General features: G+C 47.6%; 1 protein-coding gene across 7 annotated transcripts in view; it reads left to right on the forward strand.

Annotated features, from left to right (window-relative positions):
* The window catches only part of ADAMTS16 (ADAM metallopeptidase with thrombospondin type 1 motif 16), a 142,946-nt gene that overhangs the window by 83,566 nt on the left and 41,882 nt on the right, over positions 1-17,498 (forward strand). For all 7 annotated transcript variants that reach the window (XR_004678010.1, XM_034998826.1, XM_034998827.1 and 4 more), the window contains exons 17-18: positions 325-460; positions 16,572-16,698. Coding sequence is in view for 6 of the 7 variants with exons in the window: in XM_034998826.1 (XP_034854717.1) it covers positions 325-460; positions 16,572-16,698 (263 nt within the window). In the remaining variant the exon portion in view is untranslated. The remainder of the gene's footprint in view (positions 1-324; positions 461-16,571; positions 16,699-17,498) is intronic.

The following is a 17,498-nucleotide window of genomic DNA, read 5'->3' on the forward strand; positions in this document are numbered from 1 at the left end:
CAGGATTTGCGGGGGATCCCAAGGAAACACTGGGGGACGTTACCAAACACTTTAGTTAGGTTGCAAAGGTGTTCAAAGTCTTGCATGGAGGAATATACTAAATGTAAAGCCAAAGAGTAAAATATCTACATTTTTTTAAATGAGTCTGATTCTCGCCGGCAGTTCACTTCTGTTTAAAAAGTTCATATACATTTTGGAGGATGGACAGTGTTTCCCATTGTAACACTGATTGTTGATATTGATGTTTATGTATTATTTAAAAATTAGCTTATATTTATCAGTTCCATTTTAACTTGCTCTGTTTTCCCCCTTTTTATTTTACAGCTTCTGTTTCAGGGAAGGAACCCGGGTGTTGCTTGGGAGTACTCGGTGCCTCGGCTGAGCAGGGAAAAGCCTGGCAGCCAGCCTCGCTACACGTGGACCATCATCCGCTCCGAGTGCTCCGTGTCATGCGGTGGGGGTAGGTCACTTCTCACGCCTCCCCTGGTGGTGGGCACTGAGGGGCCCGGGTGCATTTGGGCCACGGGCACGCTGCACTCACGGGTCCTCACCGTGTCCTGGCAGGTAGCCCGTCCCCAGAGGGAGAGCAGAGAGCAGGGCTCTGAATGTCCCTCGAAGGCCTGGCCTGCCTTCTCCCATCATCTGCGTCAGCGTGTGGCTCTGAGGAAGTCATGCACTGAATTGGTTTCTAATTTCCATCTAAGTGAAGATTTGATAAACAATAGTTTTGCTATTTGAGATTATTGAAATGATAGTCACTCCAGTTATTATATCTATCATGTTGGTGATGAGAAATAGAAGCTTATGTTGAAAATACTGTGATACAGACGGAGGTTTTTGTCTAATCGTCTTGCTCAAAAAATATACTATGAAGTCGTGTATTGAAATTCACCCAGAAACCATATGAATTTTATGCCAGTTGCAGTGGAAATGACTAGAAACAGCATGTCAGAGAGGAGAATTTCACATGACAGTCGATGCCTTGGTCATCTTAAGACCATTAGAATTTGACCATAGGAATGTCTAAATCGGTAAAGGTAGCTCACTTCAGGAACATTCTCAGCTAGAGCCAGACATACTGTCTGACAAAGAGTGGTGAGCAAATTTTTCAAATTTAGAAACACAATACTCAATTCTACCTAATATTTCAAAAACACACAAGTTTTCATATGGATATACAGATTTCAGCTTTGTGAATTCCAGCTTTTAATAATTAAGAAGTTAATTTAGAGAGTTGATATTTAAGTAAAAAGGTACACAAAATGGAGACTTGCATGAAGTAAGAATGTAATGAATAAAGAAAAAGTAAACCTGAATTCATATATTCTTAATAGTTGCTCTAATAAAAGACATAAAAGAAATAGAGAAAAACAAAGATTAACAAAAAAACGTTAAGTCTGGACTGCTGACACTCATGTGCTTGACACACACTAATTCTCCCCATTATTAACTAAAAATAAAATATTGAAATCCTGTTTAAATTCTGACATTAAGAGCTTCCTAAGGAAAAGTCTGATTCCCTTCTGCACACAAGGAGAGCAAGCAAATGGCTTTAATTACAAAATAGAGAGTAGTATATGGGCCCCTCACGGGGGACGGGGCCAGACGAGCTACCATGTGCCGCCACTCAGGGAATGGAGGAATAGAACTATGTTCACAGGCATCCCCTGTGTATGACATGGGAAAATTAATTTCTAATTATACTTATTTCTCTTCCCTTTCTCTTCTGATCTTAAAACAACCCCTCATGCTTTCACAGATTATATTGAACATATAGTTGATTTTATCCATCCCTATTTAGAGATATCTAATAGAGTTTGGTTAAATTAACAACTGAATCACAAAGCTTTATATTTGGGCAAGGACATTATGATTTTCAGAACTCTTCTTTGTACGTTTTCATTTGGTGGAAAAAAAAAATAGAAAGAACTACATGGGAACGTCTGCAGAGGATGGCGGGTCTGCCCCTGTTTCTTTATGGCAGCTTCATTCATGTCCCCTGTTTGCGTGTCAGGCATTCCAAGGAGCACTTGGTTTTCTCAGCTTTTACCGAGTTACTTGTCTCAGGGTCCCGAAAACGCTGTATGTGTGATTAGTGTACTTGCAAATCACCTAATTAGCCCTCAGTAATAGTTCTCACATTGAGGTTTTTAGAAGAAATCAACCCAGAACCCATTCCATAATCATTTGCTTAAAGAACGGCATTATCGAGTCAGTGAATATGTTGTTTGTTTTCAGTTTGGGTGGACAAATTGATGGGAAATTAGGGTTTGTCAATTCAACAACTAGATGGAGGGCAGGATGCCTGACCTTCAGCACCTCATGTGGGATATGACTCCTCTGAGAGTCTTCCTGGTAGAAACCGGACCTGCCAGGGTCCCGAGACTCAGCACTTGGTCCAAGTACCCCTCACTGGCCACATGGGAACCGTCAGGAAGGGTTACACTGACCCTCCCCTGTTTCCCTGAAAGGAAACAGCATGCCTTCAACTCTCCTGCTCTCTAAGGGCCCCCCGGGACTAATTCTCCAGAGAAGCAAGAGGACAGTGAGAAAAACACTATTGCCATTTATTGAGCACCTTGTGTGTGTAGTCACAAGCGCGGTCTTGCGGAAACCCGCAGCAGGGTTTGAGAGTGGAAACAGGACGTGCTTGCTGGGGGCAGCTCTGGGCTGCAGGAGGGCACCATCCACAAAATCTTTGCAACAGCGTTTCATGTGCTTGAATCTGTAAGATTTTACGAGTATCAGTGCGTGGAAGCAATCATTATTCATGTCTTGGAGGTCTTGGTATTATTTCCCCACATTCTGTAGAAACCAGAGGTTCAGAAGTTTCAGAAATTCCCCCAGATAACCCAGCAGGCAGTGTGGATTCAAACAACTCCACTGACTCCGCGTGCTTCCCACCACGGCCAAACTCCCAACCGTCCACGTTGCTCATAGGCTGTTGTCCGTTCACATTCTTTAACAAAGATGATTCTACTGGGAAGCACGGTGATTTCAGCCTGCATCTCCCCTTCACAGTGAGCATTTGCTCATCGATGGGAACGGTGGTACCCGGAACAGAAGCCTGAGAGGCGGCGAGTGAGATCTCCACCACCTTATCAGTAGCGCTTCCTTTCATGACCACTTGAAGGTCAAGGCTTTGTCCTGTTCAGTCCTAACATGTGCTGTTTTTTGATCTATGTTTCATGGACTTGTCAGACCTCCCCCAGTAGCCTCAAATCACATGGTTATTTGCCAAGGATTAAAGATAACGATTCCTTTTCAGGTAGGGGCGTTTAGTTCCCCAGACTTGATTACAAGTGGTTGTCTTGATGTTTCGGTGTTTCAGGATTTGATGGTATCTGATGACACACATCTTCTGGAGATAAATCCTTAGTTACTTTAGGTTTATACAATGTTTTGTTCATTCTGTGCTGTTGGATCCTCTCACTTCTGAAAGGTGGGCCAGGTTTTTTAAAATCTGCATTATCTGAAAATGGCACTGAATGATTAACATTGGAGGCTGACCATTCAAAATGGGTCCGTTCTTGTGTTTTCAGTTTTACGAGAGAATAACTAAATTCACCAGCGAATCTGATAAAGAGCACTTGATTCCTGTCTTCCTTTCTTGGGGACCTCGTTCAGCACATCACCCAACATTCTCAACCCAAGACAAAGGGAAGGAATGGGCACCAGTTTCATTTTATCTGCCCATGTTGTGTTTTCAGGATCTCTAGTTGCACAGACCTTCCGACATCCTGGGTTATTAACTTTTCAAAGCATACTTTTCTTAGCTATCTCCCTGTGAACTTAATATCTATAAGGGGACCTTTAAATGACCCAGTTAGGGAATTAATGAACTGAGAAAGACACTTGGAAACTACCCCACCTCTTGTTTCATTCAAGAAACATGCATTACCTGTCATCAGTGGAGGAAACATAATGGGGTTTTTTTTGTTTTTGTTTTTGTTTTTTAAGAAGTGTCATTTCCTTCTCTATTCTAATGGACCCATCTCTCTCTGGAAAATAAGATTTCCTGACAGACACAGGGCAGGTCCGACCATTCATCTTCTTTCCTCTCAAGGTTCCCCTGCTCCTTTTTCCTTTCCACTCACTTTTATGATATAACCACATTTTTTATTTCAATGATCCTGTTTAGTTGTGCCTTGACCGGACTCTCAGCCAGTGTCTGGGCATCGGTGAGGGGTCTGGGCTTACACAGAGAGACAGGAAGCCAAGAATATAGTTCACATAGGAACTGGCTTAGCTGATGAAGTCTGACTCTAAGGTGGACACTGTTTTCACATGGTAATGACATCACTAGACTCTTGTTGCCAATGTAAAAGCATCAGACATTTCTCAAAATTACAGATGCTGCTGTTTTTAAAAATCAGCCTCTGATCCCATTGGTTCAGTGCATTTCAAATAACTAATCTCAAACGGCTGATTTGCTTCCAAGTGAAATGCTTATTAAAATTTGGCTTATACCTACATTCTAAACTCTCCAGTATGCTCCGTGCAATGTCTGGGGTTAATGCTTTTCGTTTAAGTGAAAATATTGATCTGATTCACAATTAAAATTTCTCAGACAAATCTTAGGGGTGCCTGGGTGGCTCAGTTTGTTAAGCATCCCACTCTTGGTTTTGGCTCAGGTCATGATCTCAGGGGTGTGAGATCGAGCCCCGCATTGGGTTCCACGCTCAGCAACTCCTCTGGCCTGCCTGTCCTTTGCTTCTGTACTCGTGATCTGATTTAATCCTGGTGAAAATGCCGTGAGACATCAGGTGTTATTCACCTTCTGATCATGCAGAAATGGAGGTAAATGCTAGACTAGGACTTGAAAGGATAATTTTATTTAAGCTCTCAAATCAATCTATGCAGAATGCCCAGGATCTGGTCACAGCAACTGCATGGAAATGAACAAGTGAACACAAAAGAGCGTATATTCTGCCTTCCAGGTCCCATCATTCCAACATGGCTGTGGGTTCGAGCACCACTTGGATTTGTTTATCCTTGGTTTTGAGTCTCTTTTGTACCAATTTCCTATTTGTAAGTTTTCTTGTTGTTCTGAAATCCTCCTTGGGTCTGAGGAAAGGACTTGGGGCCCGGGTTTGGTGTCGCCTGAGTTGTGAGCATGTCTCTACCATGCTCACCGATGCTGAGCTCCAGAACACCCCCAGGCCTCAGACCATGGTCCCCACCACCCCACATCAGGACCACCGTCAGTTTCTCTGGCCCTGTTACACCTGGCCTGGGTGTGGTCTGTTTTTGCTGTTTGCTGCATTCTCTCTGTGTTTAGGTTCTGTGACAGCCTGGAACAGACTTGGGCCGTGGTTGGTTGTGGCTTTTGTCACATTTATTAGCTGCTGTGTCCTCAGGGTCTAGCAATGCGTCTGGCACTCACCAGCCACCAAAGATCTATTTGTCAAGTGGACAAATGCAGGACCTCGATGACTTTTTGATTTAGAAATACATGAAGGCCGTGTTTGGGAAAGGGTGATATGGGGTCATCCCACTGTTACCGAGAAACACGCACCCCTCCCCCGTGGGGGCAGCTTCCTCAGGGCTCCCTCGTTTCTTCCTCCCTCCTGCTCCCAGACACAAAGCAAGGAGTGGAGCCCGGAAATGCCTTCCATCATTCAGAATTCGGGTTCCCTTGCTTCCAGGCATTTACTCAGCTCCCAGTGAATAGAGTTTAAAAAATTGTCCTCCAGTGTATGAAGAGTTCTGAAATAGAAAATGGTACCCATCTCTTTCTGTCAAACAAGAGGTTACAAGTTCTACCTGCATATCTCATGTTGGATGGAAAGACCGGGCCGGGAGTTGATGCATCAGGCCTTGCTGAGCTGGAAGAGATAGCGTGGTGTTTGTGACCAGCCTGCCAGGAGTCACGGTGAGGCCCTGCCTCTTAAAATCTCCCGACCTTATGAGCTACTTAAGCCTTTTATGCCTTAGTGAGCCCATCTATAAAATGAGGCTAATAACGTAAGCTACCTTATAGGGTTCCTTTAAGGATTAAATGAGACTACCTGTAAAGCTCTTAACACTGTGTCTACAAGTAAATGTCAGTCCCGGTTCTTCTCTGTTAATGTTACAGCTTTGCCTGAGAAACCGGACAGTTTAGGTTACTAAACTCTTGAAGCAGGAGGGAATCACGTCCTGATGTTATTCTCCATGTTTTTCTCCCCAGGGCAGGGATGAGGGGCACTTTCCTCCCTCTTTGGGATTATGTCGCCCTCCAAGCATGTGTTTGTGCACATATGTGCACACACGTGTGTGCAGGCCTGTGTGAGTGCATACGCGCATCCCTGGAGAAGTGCGTGCATGGGCGTGCAGGCTTGTACCTGCTGCGGCTGAGGCGTCAAAGAGTGGCCCACCATCTTCCCGCAGGACTGGGACGGAGGCGGCGGGCAGGACGTGGGGGCAGCTTAGGGGCAGCAGTGTGAACGGAGGGCAGGAGGGGCCGCCTGGAAGCTTCCTTTCGGGGAACAGACGACTCGGTGTCTTTGATGCAGGGAGGCGTACCTGGGACACGTCTTCTGATTTCTCCGCTTCCTTGCTGGAAACTGCCTCCCTTCTGCTGACTCAGGTCATCCGTCCAAGCTCCGTCCCGGCAGCCAGGATGATGTGGCGGCTCGTCATCCTGTGGCTGTTGGCAGTCAGGCCTCCTGATGTCCCGGGGCCACTTGCCCCATACTGACGCCCCAAGTTATCACTCTGTTTGGTACTCTGAAACTCTCTTTGGTAGAGTTCTGTCTTCCCTTGGTAGCCCAAGCCTGGTGTCTTGGCATCCGGTCGACACAGTGTACCAGCCTATAGGATCCTTCCTTTCCCAAAGAACAGACTCCCCAAGATCTTGAGTATGCAGATCCTACACTTACGGTGAGCAAAAGTCTCTGATGAAGGACCCAAGGAAGCCCTTTGAAAAAGGAGCATAGACAGGAGCGCCTGGCGGGCTCAGTCAGTGAACTATCTGCCTTCAGCTCAGGTCGTGATCCCGGGATCCTGGGGTCAAGCCCTGCCTTGGGCTCCCCACTCAGCAGGGAGCCTGCTTCTCCTCTCTCTGCCCCTCCCCTCTGCTAGTATTAACCTGTTCTCGAGTAACCAGGCCAGGTGACACCTGGACACTCCCCAGGGGGCAGATGTGCTGTCTGGGCACAGCCCACGGAGTTGTGAGGTGGAGGGAAGCAGACTGGGAGCCGGCCTCCCTCGCCGCCCTCTGCTGAGGAGGGAACTTGAGTGTGCGTGTTTGCCTGCTTGCATAAGTACACGGGCGTGTGTTTTATGCGGCCTCTGCTGAGCTCTCTGGTTTGGTTTTCTCTGTTTCTGGGTCAGTTAACGGTTGCAAGATGGATCAGAGATAAACCAGAATTTCAGCTCCGTGGGCACCCCTTGAGGCTTTCGATGCTGAGCCTTTTGGGGAGAATGAGAGGGAAGGAGGAGAGAGAGGCCAGGGCAGGGGGGTGGAGAGGCTGGGGGCCAATTGGAAGTCCCCAGAGGGTCACCTGGGCAGTCGGGCCCCTCCCGCCCCCACCTCTCACTGCCCAGTGTCCGTGATGTCAGCAAGACAGATGTGCATTTTCATGTTGTCATTAGTTTTCTTTACAAAGCCGTAAACAGATAGAAAAGAAGACAAACCGCTCTCTGACCCAAGTCACTGCGAGGATTTTAATACATTCCACCCCAGGTCTTTCCCACGTACAGCCCTTCCTGGGTGCACCCTTCTCTAGACGTGACGGCAACCCCCTGCCCCATCACTACGCTCTCTGTATCCACCACTGGCGGAGAGTCTCTGCTAAGGTTTTGAGCGAACAGCCCATTTTTAATGCGGTGGTTCAGATTCTGGAGCCAATATCCTCAAGCATTGTTTATAATGCTTGTCACAATGATTTCAACAAACTGTAACAATGAGCCCCCTGTGCCCCCCAAAAATTCCTTAGCAATTACAGATTTAGGCTCCATGTTTTGGTGGGTATTTTGAGGGCATGGTTCCTAAACGTCTTGAGCAGAGAACACGTGCGAGCGCGCGTGCCTGCACACACAGTCCTGTTCGCTTGTGGGCACAGATTTGGAGTGGTGGCGTGAGATCTGAGGTATGGAGTTGTAAAGAATCCGATTTCACCCTGCGGGGCCTGACTGCCTACCGGTGTAAGATCCCTGCCTGTGTGGGAAATCCCATGCAAGGGTAACTGAGGCGCGGTGGGCATCGTGAGTGGCCTCAGGGCAGCGGCATCCTCATCACGCAAGAACTTGTGAGAAATGCAGATTCTGGGGCCCACGCCAGCCCTGTAGAACCCGAAGTCCTCAAATCCCAGTCTGAGGACGCATCCAGGGGTCTTCTCTCCTAACACACTATGTGGAAAGCCCACTTGCGGGCCCCCGCCCGGAGCCCGAGGCCCTCACAGGCACCTCTGCAATCCGGTTCAGGAACCACAGGGAAACCCACTTCCCGGGGAGAGCGGCTGAGAGAAGACAGGGACTTGAGTGAATACCCCTCAGTGTATAAATGGCAGCCTCAGGATTGCCCACCAGGGACTTTGATGGTCCAAGGGCAGCTTGATGCTCTCCGGGAGCAGAGTTAAGACGGGTTAAGTGGATGGCCAGGAGAATTACAGACAAGAACTTTCCTGGAAAACACCCAGGACCCAAGTCAGACTGTTAGCATCTCCTCCCATGTGATTTTAATCAGTCATTTTGAAAAAGGAGGAAAGCAGTTCCCGCTAACAGGATCCCAGACCTACTTACTGTTGTTGGTGGATGATAACTGAAGGCAGCTCTTTGACTGGCTTCGGAAGCCGCTTGGAAGCCAGGTCCGAGGTGGAGGAGGGCCATGATGGGCTCTGCCCCGTGGGTGTCCCTGCTGGTCCCCGCGGGCAGCTCACATCCCCTCTGCAGGGAGGCTCCTGCCAAGTGCCAGCCCCACGTGTCCCACCAAGCCAGAGCCCCCCCTTACTCACACCAGCCTTTGCTTCAGAGGAGCAGCCCCTCCTTTCCGAAGCTGACACTCAGATACCCTGGACCTTGTCACCACGATTCCTCGCCACCAGACCGGCCCTTCCTCTCCTTCTGTTCCTGAAAGTGCTCAGTCCTCCCCAGCCTTGGAGGGACACCTTCTTCCTTCTCCCACGCCCTCCCTTTGTCCCTTGCCTTCACTGCCTGTTCACGAGAATGACCCTCCTTTCCGTCCATCTGACTGCCTACCCTCCTGACCCTCACTCTTACGTGGATGCTTTGGAATAATTTAACTAGCGTTGGTATTATTTCTTCTTTTAGATGTGGTGGGATCTATTTGCAGCATCTGACTCTTGCATTTTCAGGAATTAGGTCTTTGAGACAGTTTTGTAGTCTGTCTGGTAATTAAACCACATAGATTGTTTCTCTCTTCTGTAATTTTGCTAATTCAGAAAACCATATTTTTCTGTAAGATTTTAAATATTATGCTTATAAATTTGAACAAAGCGCCCTCATTAAATTCTCTTAATTTCTTCTGTGTAGGATATTTTCTTATGCTCATTTCGTATCTAGCATATTTGTTCTTATTCCTTATTTTCTTCATTAAGTTGGTGTATCAGCAGCAGGTTAACCAGGAAAACGCGTCATTCTAGGTATGTCATGCCGGAAGGTATTTAATATAAAGGATCACTTGCTTATAAAATAGTTGGAGGGTGGAGGAGTAAAGGTCAGAGAGAGACACCATTAGCTCTCAGAGTCCCTCTGGCTATTTAAGAACCAGGAAGTCGTGGAACATTCCAGAAATCACCCGTTAGGCGTAGAGCCAAGCCAGCCTTGGCACAGAGGGTTCCCAGGAAAATGCCTGCCTTACCGCAAAGCTCCTGCTTGCCAAAGCACATGCTCAGACCCGCCTCAGCCAGGAGGGTGGCGATGCGTCTCTGACATTCTCCCACCCCATCCTGTGTTCCTGCCTCTCCTTGGTGGGATCTAAGCCAGTCTCCCGGGCAAGAGGGCACAATCCCCTGCCCAAAGTCAGCTCTTAGATATTCCACTGTCCCTTTTGCAACACAAGTTTTTGTCTGGAATCAAGTACTCTGACATATATTCGTTTTCTAATACACTGATTTCTGTTTCCATCTAGATCAATTCTTTCTACTTCCTTGAGCTCTTTTTCTCATATCCTCATTCGATCTTACATTCATGGGTTTCCATTCTTATTTATCGGTATAAGTATTTCCGACCGTGAACAGTCCTCCAAGTGGGATGTGCGACATCCCACAAATTGTTTTATACCATGTTCACCATTGTGCGATTTTTCTTAAAGATAGTTTCTATTTGTCAGAGAGAGAAAGAGAGAGAGAGAGAGAGAAAGCACAAGCAAGGGGAAGGCAGGACAGAGGGAGTGGGAGAAGCAGACGGCCCGCTGAGCAGGGAGCCCGATGCGGGGCTCGATCCCAGGACCCTGGGATCATGACCTGAGCTGAAGGCAGACGCTGAACAACTTGAGCCACCCAGGCGCCCCAGCATTGTTACTTTCTTTTTTTTTCTTTTTTTTTTTTTTAAGATTTTATTTATTTATTTGAGAGAGAGAATGAGAGAGAGCACATGAGAAGGGGGAGGGTCAGAGGAAGAAGCAGACTCCCTGCCGAGCAGGGAGCCCGATGCGGGACTCGATCCAGGGACTCCAGGATCATGACCTGAGCTGAAGGCAGTCGCTTAACCAACTGAGCCACCCAGGAGCCCGCATTGTTACTTTCTTAAATGCATTTTTTCGAACCTACTAATTGCCCTCCTGTTTTGTCCTATTTCTAGTAATTGCTAAAAATTTCGAGGCAACACTGCACTCCCCCTTTCTTTTCTTCACTGTCAACGTTCTCCCTTACCCACTTATGTCCTTCAGGGTTGTCAACCCAAGGGTGCACTGCCCGTGTGCGCGTACATTTTAGCCACGATGACTGATGACTGAGGGTGAGCGCCCATGGCGTTTAGGGGGCTGGGATCCGGGGTTCCAGCCAGAAGTCTTGCATTTTGTGCGGCTGTGGCCGATTCACCACTGGTGCCCGATTAAGGAAAAGGAAAGGTCTCCAAAGTCACCAGCTAAGAAGAGACCTGGCAGAGTCAGGACCCGCACATGTGTAAGACAAACCCCCGTTTTCCTTTGGGTAATATATATGTACATTTAGTACATTGTAACTAAATTATTTCAGGAATTACTAGCTCCAGATCTCCTTCTTACCCAGTTAACAGGTAGAAGCTCTGGCACTCGGCTGACACTTAGGCACTCAGGACTGAAGCCAAACGACGTCTCCAGTAAAGAAGAAAAACAAGCACTTTAATAAAGTCAACCTCTTTGGCCATTTCAAAGCAAAACCCAGTTTTGTATTTGCTTAACCGAGAGCCTGTGACTTGCTCGGAACCCCTAGGGACCATTAAGGCCAGGTTGTTTGTTGGGACTGGAGCAGCAGGGCTGGATTCCACACGCCTTTAATTTCAAAACAGGAAACCAGACTGAAGCCATTATCTAAAGAGTCACACCTCCTAAAAAGTCAGACGAGTTTGGTTAAAGAGTAAAAAAATGAACTTTTAAATTGACATATAAGTGGAGAGAAAAGATTAGTTTTCCTTCTCTTTTCATTAGGGTGAACAAACTCTTAGCAATTTTAGGAAATTGTACTGTTGTTCAATATTGACCTCATATAAATGGGATCATTACGATTAACTGGCTTAATTTAGGGAGTCCCCATGATTCTTTGCAGAACAGCTTAAACAGACATTTGTTTCTCTTTTTTTCTCCCCAGTTTTATAGTTTCTTATTCCCTGTTAGCAATGGAAATTGGGTTCATAAAACACTGATGCAGATTTCATCTCTACATTGATATGTGGGCGACTCCTCAGAACCGCCCAACTCATCCGAAGTAATGTATAAATAAGGGAATATACCCCTATCTACTTTGATGCTTTTTTGTCTGGGCATTAGCTCCCCCACTATTAACGTGTCTGAACTTAGAAGTTCCTGAATGTAATGCAATTGGCCAATGGCTTAAAAACTCTTTAGTAAGTGAGGGCACAAAGTGATCCACGCACGCCGGGGGGATTATGGAGACAGGCAGCGTATGTTCTCTGCCGCCCAGAAATACGCCCCAAGGGATGACACGATGTCTTCACTGAACCTTGTCCTTAGACTCACCATGTGTCTTGCCCACGCCCGCATGCTTCGAGAGGGAGCGGGTCCTCATTACCGTTTGCCAGGACAGATGAGCACAAGCCTGACTCGCCTCGCCTCAGCTGTCTTTATTCACAACACTTCTGACACCAAGTGTGTGGCCTTGGCCACGCCAACAGCCCCCGATTGTCCGTGGCCAAGGGGAGGTCTGCAGGTCAGTTCTGACACGAACTACCTGGGTTACTCAGACTGTACCAGTTTCGGGGCTCGGCCTCAGAAGACTGTTCCCAATTAAAACATCAGTCACAAGTACTGGGGGCCACGCGGACCCACACTTCTGTCTGATGTGGCTACAAAGTTGGGGCTTCTTGCAGTCCCTCCCTTTCAGGTTTGATAATCTGTGAGATCAGCTCACAGAACCCAGGAAGGCACAGTACTTGGAAGTACTAGTTTATTCTAAGGGAGAGGAATGAAGAGCCAGAGGAACGGGTACAAGGGGGGACTTCAGGGAGCTCTGTGCCTGTGGAGCTGGGGTGTGCCGCCCTCTCGGCATAGGGATGTGCTCATGGACCCAGAAGCTCTCTGAACCCTGCGGGTTATGAGACATTTTTGAACTTAGTCCTGATTGATTAAATCCTTGGCCTTTGGTGATGAACTCCATCTCTGGCTCCTCTCCCATCCCTGCAGGGCAGGGATGGGGCTGAAAGTTCTAATCCTTTATTCCTATCTGGATCTCTCAGGAGGCCAGCCCCATCCTAGGCTCCCCAGGGCCCAGCCTCCAGTCACCCGTTAGCATACAAAAGACATTCCTTCAACTTTTACATTCTTACCTGTAATTTCCAGGGTTTTAGGAGCCACTAGCCAGGAACCAGGGACAAAGACCTATATACTAACTTTTTACTCTGTCACACCTCTTGTAGCTCTGGACCTAAAAATCCTGGCTTCAGATTTTTCCCAGAGCAGCAGTTCTCAGTGTGTGGTCCCCGCACCAGCAACCCCTGGGCATTGGCCAGCATCCTCGGGCCCCACCCCAGACCCACTGAATCAGAAACTCTGGAGGTGGATGCCTCATTCTGCGTTTTAACAAATAAGACAGTTCTGATGCCTGCTCCAGACCCAGAGCCGTTGGCCAGGGGGATTCAGAGGAGGGCGTATTTGGGTCTCATTTAAAGGGATGAGAAGAAATCAGGCAGGCATGCCGAGGGGATGGCCCTGGAGGACAAGACAGAATCGGAGGAGCGGGGAGGTCAGCACCAGCGAGGCTGGAAGGAAAGGGCTAGGAAGCCTCGAGTTTAAAACAAGAAAAATAGGCATTTAATCTGTGAGTGGCATGAGTGTGTGTGTGTGTGTGTGTGTTTCAGAGGAAATGTTTTTGCTCTCAGTTTGACATTTGGACTTGGGAGGAGGAATACCTGGAGGAAGGCATGGGTTCGGGGCTACAAGACCGACCCCGTTGACCCCACGGGAGACCCCAGACCACAGACCTCAGGGCAGGTGGGGTCTCGGGCAGCCTGCTTTACGAGGATGTGTCTGTATTTGTGTTTTTGTTAGACAGTGTGGTCTGTGTGTCCAGCAGGCAGCCAGGAGACTTTAGACCAGAGTTGAAAGGGAGTCTGACCCACCCCAGGAAAGCACTTAACAGGAAAATGGAAGAGGATCAAGCCCAGCTTCTCCCTCCCTGAGGGGGTACAGCCCTGCAAGGGCTTGAGTAGAAGAGTGGCCTGCATCTGCATGTCTGCGTCGGTCCCGTGTGGGCCATAGTGACAGGCCACACAGCCGGCTGTCCCTGTCTGGAGGACGTCGTGGGACGGTGTGGGACACACTTGCTTTCCAGGTGGAGTCAAGAGGAAGGCCTCCTGGGTTTACTGAGCGCTGCGTCTGGAAGCCTTACGTATGCGCTGTGCGGGGTGGGCGACTCCTGCGTCTTGCTCAGAACACATGGAATCTGAGCTGTCACCATACTCATCCCACTCGAATGTCCCACACGGGTCACCAGGCCCAACACAAGCAGGGGGAGGGGCAGAGGGAGAAACAGACTCCCCGCTGAGCAGGGAGCCCAACGCGAGGCCCCATCCCAGGACGCTGGGACCGTGATCTGAGCCAAAGGCAGACGCTTAACAACTGAGTCACCCAGGCGTCTCCTAAATCTGTATTTTAGAACAAGTGTTGGGGCTGAGATGCTACCATTTTTATTACCATTCTGTCGCCTCCTGTGGTTAAGGCTCATCTTCAATGAACTTGACCTTTGGTGTTTAAGGGCATTCATTTTGTGTGATTTAAACTTTGCTCTTTAATAGAAATACTCTTTAGGATTATCCATATGTTTAAGTAAATTTTCTCAAACTTCTGCAGAAGTATTTCATGATCATTATCAAAGTCTTTTTTTTTTATTAAGATTTTGTTTATTTATTTGACAGAGAGAGACAGCTAGAGAGGGAACAAAAGGAGGGGGAGAGAGAGAGAAGCAGGCTCCCGGCTGAGCAGGGAGCCTGATGCAGGGCTTGACCCCAGGAATCTGTGATCATGACCTGAGCCAAAGGCAGACGCTTAATGACTGAACCACCCAGGGGCCCCTCAATTTTTTTTTTTTTTTCAGAGAGAGAGAAGGAGTGTGGGGTGGAGGGGCAGAGGGGGAGGTAGAGAGAGAATCTTAAGCAAAGTCCATGTCCAGTGCAGAGCCCACCGTGGGGCTCTATTTCAAACCCGGAGATCATGACCTGAGCCAAAATCAAGAGTTGGACGCTTAACTGACTGAGCCACCCAGGTGTCCCTCAGTCATTTTTAATAAGCTATTTCTCATCAGATTCCATTGAAATTGGGCAGAAATAATTGCAAAATTTACATTAGGGAGCATAAAATAAAAACTACACAGCTTGGTTAAAAATATAATTATGTTACACCAGCAGAGAACTGAAAAATTTTACAAAACTGCCAAGATCCTAACTACGATTTCCTTGTCCTTCATCAGCACCCACTGAGCTTAATCCCTCGGAGTGGGCAGTTTGGGGTCAGACACATGAACTTCCATGGTGATTTCCTGTTGGAACCAGGGAGGACTCTCCTCTTCTGACTGCTTAAGAAAACCAATTTCCTAGAGAATGTAACATTCCCCATCTAAGGCATTGACTTGTCTTATTCCTTCTGACCAAGTTTAGCCACACTGTCCAATGTGTATTTTAGAGACTTCTAGTTTTCCTTGAGTAAAGAAGGATTTGTCTTCACATGGACCCTAGTGTTAGAGATGGTTGTGCCTGGCATCTACAATCTACTTGGTCTGTCTCTTGCTCTGAACATCTGCCCGGCGGGGGAATCCAGTTGGATATAGGGGATGCTGAGTTGTGCCCGGGCTTGGGCTGCAGACACGGGGGACAGAGGGGCCACACGAGCAGCAGGACTTCTTCAGGCTTTCCAAGGGCAACAATGAAATCATTTGTAGATCTTAGTATATTTTAATTGTGTTCATTTTAAAGCAGTACCAGTTGGGTTCTTTTTCTTTATTTTTTTCTCCATCGGATGAATTCTTTAATACCGTCCTTCAAAATGTGTATCTAGTTAGAGTCCCCTTAGTATTGTGGTAAAATATACATGACAGAATGTTTCTCAGAACTGTTAAGTCCGTTCACACTGTTGTGCAAACATCCCCACCATCCACCTCCAGATCTTGATCATCTTCCCAGACTGAAAGCCTATGCCCATGGAATAGTGACTCACCAATCCCCCTCCTCCCAGCCCTGGGCAAACCAACATCTTACTTTCTGCCTCTCTGGCTTTGACTATTCTAGGAACTTCATGTAAAGAATAGTACCTTTTTTTGGTAAATTTAGTGAATTGAAATACTGAACAAATTTGGACATGTTTGCAAAGCTGTAAACAGCACTGGGGATATGAATAGGGGCTGAGGATTGAACCCACTTTCATTTCTACCATTTCCACTGACCTCATTCAATAGGACAGCTAAGTCATTATTGTGAAAAGGCCTCCGTTCAGTTTATAACCATGGCAAAATTTAACTCTGGAATCTCTGGTGACAAACTGCTTTATGTTTTTTTGTCTGTATTTCTTTCTGGTTTATTATCGATTGCTTCCTATTGTAACTTATCAAGTGGAAATCAAGCATATTATGTTTCTTTTGAGAAGTGGGTGATGTTCCCAACTCCAGAAACAATAGGAAAGAATGATGTGTCATCAAATGTATGTTGGCACCAATTACAAGACAAAGGCACGTGTTGACTTTAAAGATGCGAAGATACAGGAGAGAAGTACAGGTAACTTAGAATTGATGAAATTCCCTGATAAAAATCACAAAGACAGATCAGAAAAGAACCAGTATGCCAAGAGTTGGCCAACTGGTCATTAGCATAAAGACTTGCCAATGTGGTAAATCCTTTTTAAAAAGGGATTTCATTGCTCTTCCTCTGCCTTTCCCCATGGGGCACATTTCTGAGACTATTATACGTTGCACCCTTTCCTGCAGGGCAGATGACCACGAGGGCGGGCTGCTACCGAGACCTGAGGTTTCAAGTCAACACATCGTTCTGTAATCCCAGCACCAGACCTGTCACGGGGGTGGTGTCTTGCAAAGTATCTGCCTGTCCTCCCAGGTAAGAGCTGCTGCGTTCATCCAGACAGGGGTCATAGTTTTGCAAATATACTCGGTGAGTCTTGGGAGCTCCAGAGTCTAGAGAAGGGAAGAGCTGATTGTTGTCATGTAATCGGGGATGAGGAAGAGGCAAGAGTGACCAGAAGTGCCTGAACAGGTATGTTTGGAATATCTTGTGAACGTAAGTGCAAGTTCTCCTAACGGCATCCTATTTGCTGTATTTTCACCGTAATCACCGCCGGCTGGCAGGGGTGATAACATACCGTGGTGACAGTAACGTTTTCCCTCTTAGCCTCCAGTTCGTTCCGTTCTGGTTTATTTGCCTACTGAGTGAAATGTGTCAGAAGGATGCATTCATAGGCCTGCCAGGTGAGGCAGGGCGTGTGGATCGCTGCAGCACGCACATGCACACACACGCACATGCACGCACACACGCACACACGCACACATGCACGCGCACACACGGTCACGCAATGCACACATGCACACACGCAATGCACACACGTGCATGCAATGCACACACATGCACATATGCACGTGCACACACACATGCACACGTGTGCGCACGCACACACGTGCACACGTGCACACGCGCACGTGTGAGACTGAGCGAAGGAAGCCGGGCCCTGGCATCCCGTTCTGCCCGCGGTGCTGCCACCCCGAGATAGTTCTCAGGAAAGCGCAGGTGCCCGGAGTCGGTGGGCTGGGCCGGCCCTGCTCCCAGCTGTGCCGGCCCAGGCATGCCCTTCCCGTCTCTGTGCTCAGTGGCTTCATCTTCACGGGGGCCACGGCCCAGAGGGA

This window comes from Mirounga leonina, unplaced genomic scaffold, assembly GCF_011800145.1.
Source record: "Mirounga leonina isolate KUSES-001 unplaced genomic scaffold, KU_Mleo_1.0 Mir_95, whole genome shotgun sequence".
NCBI lineage: Eukaryota > Metazoa > Chordata > Mammalia > Carnivora > Phocidae > Mirounga > Mirounga leonina.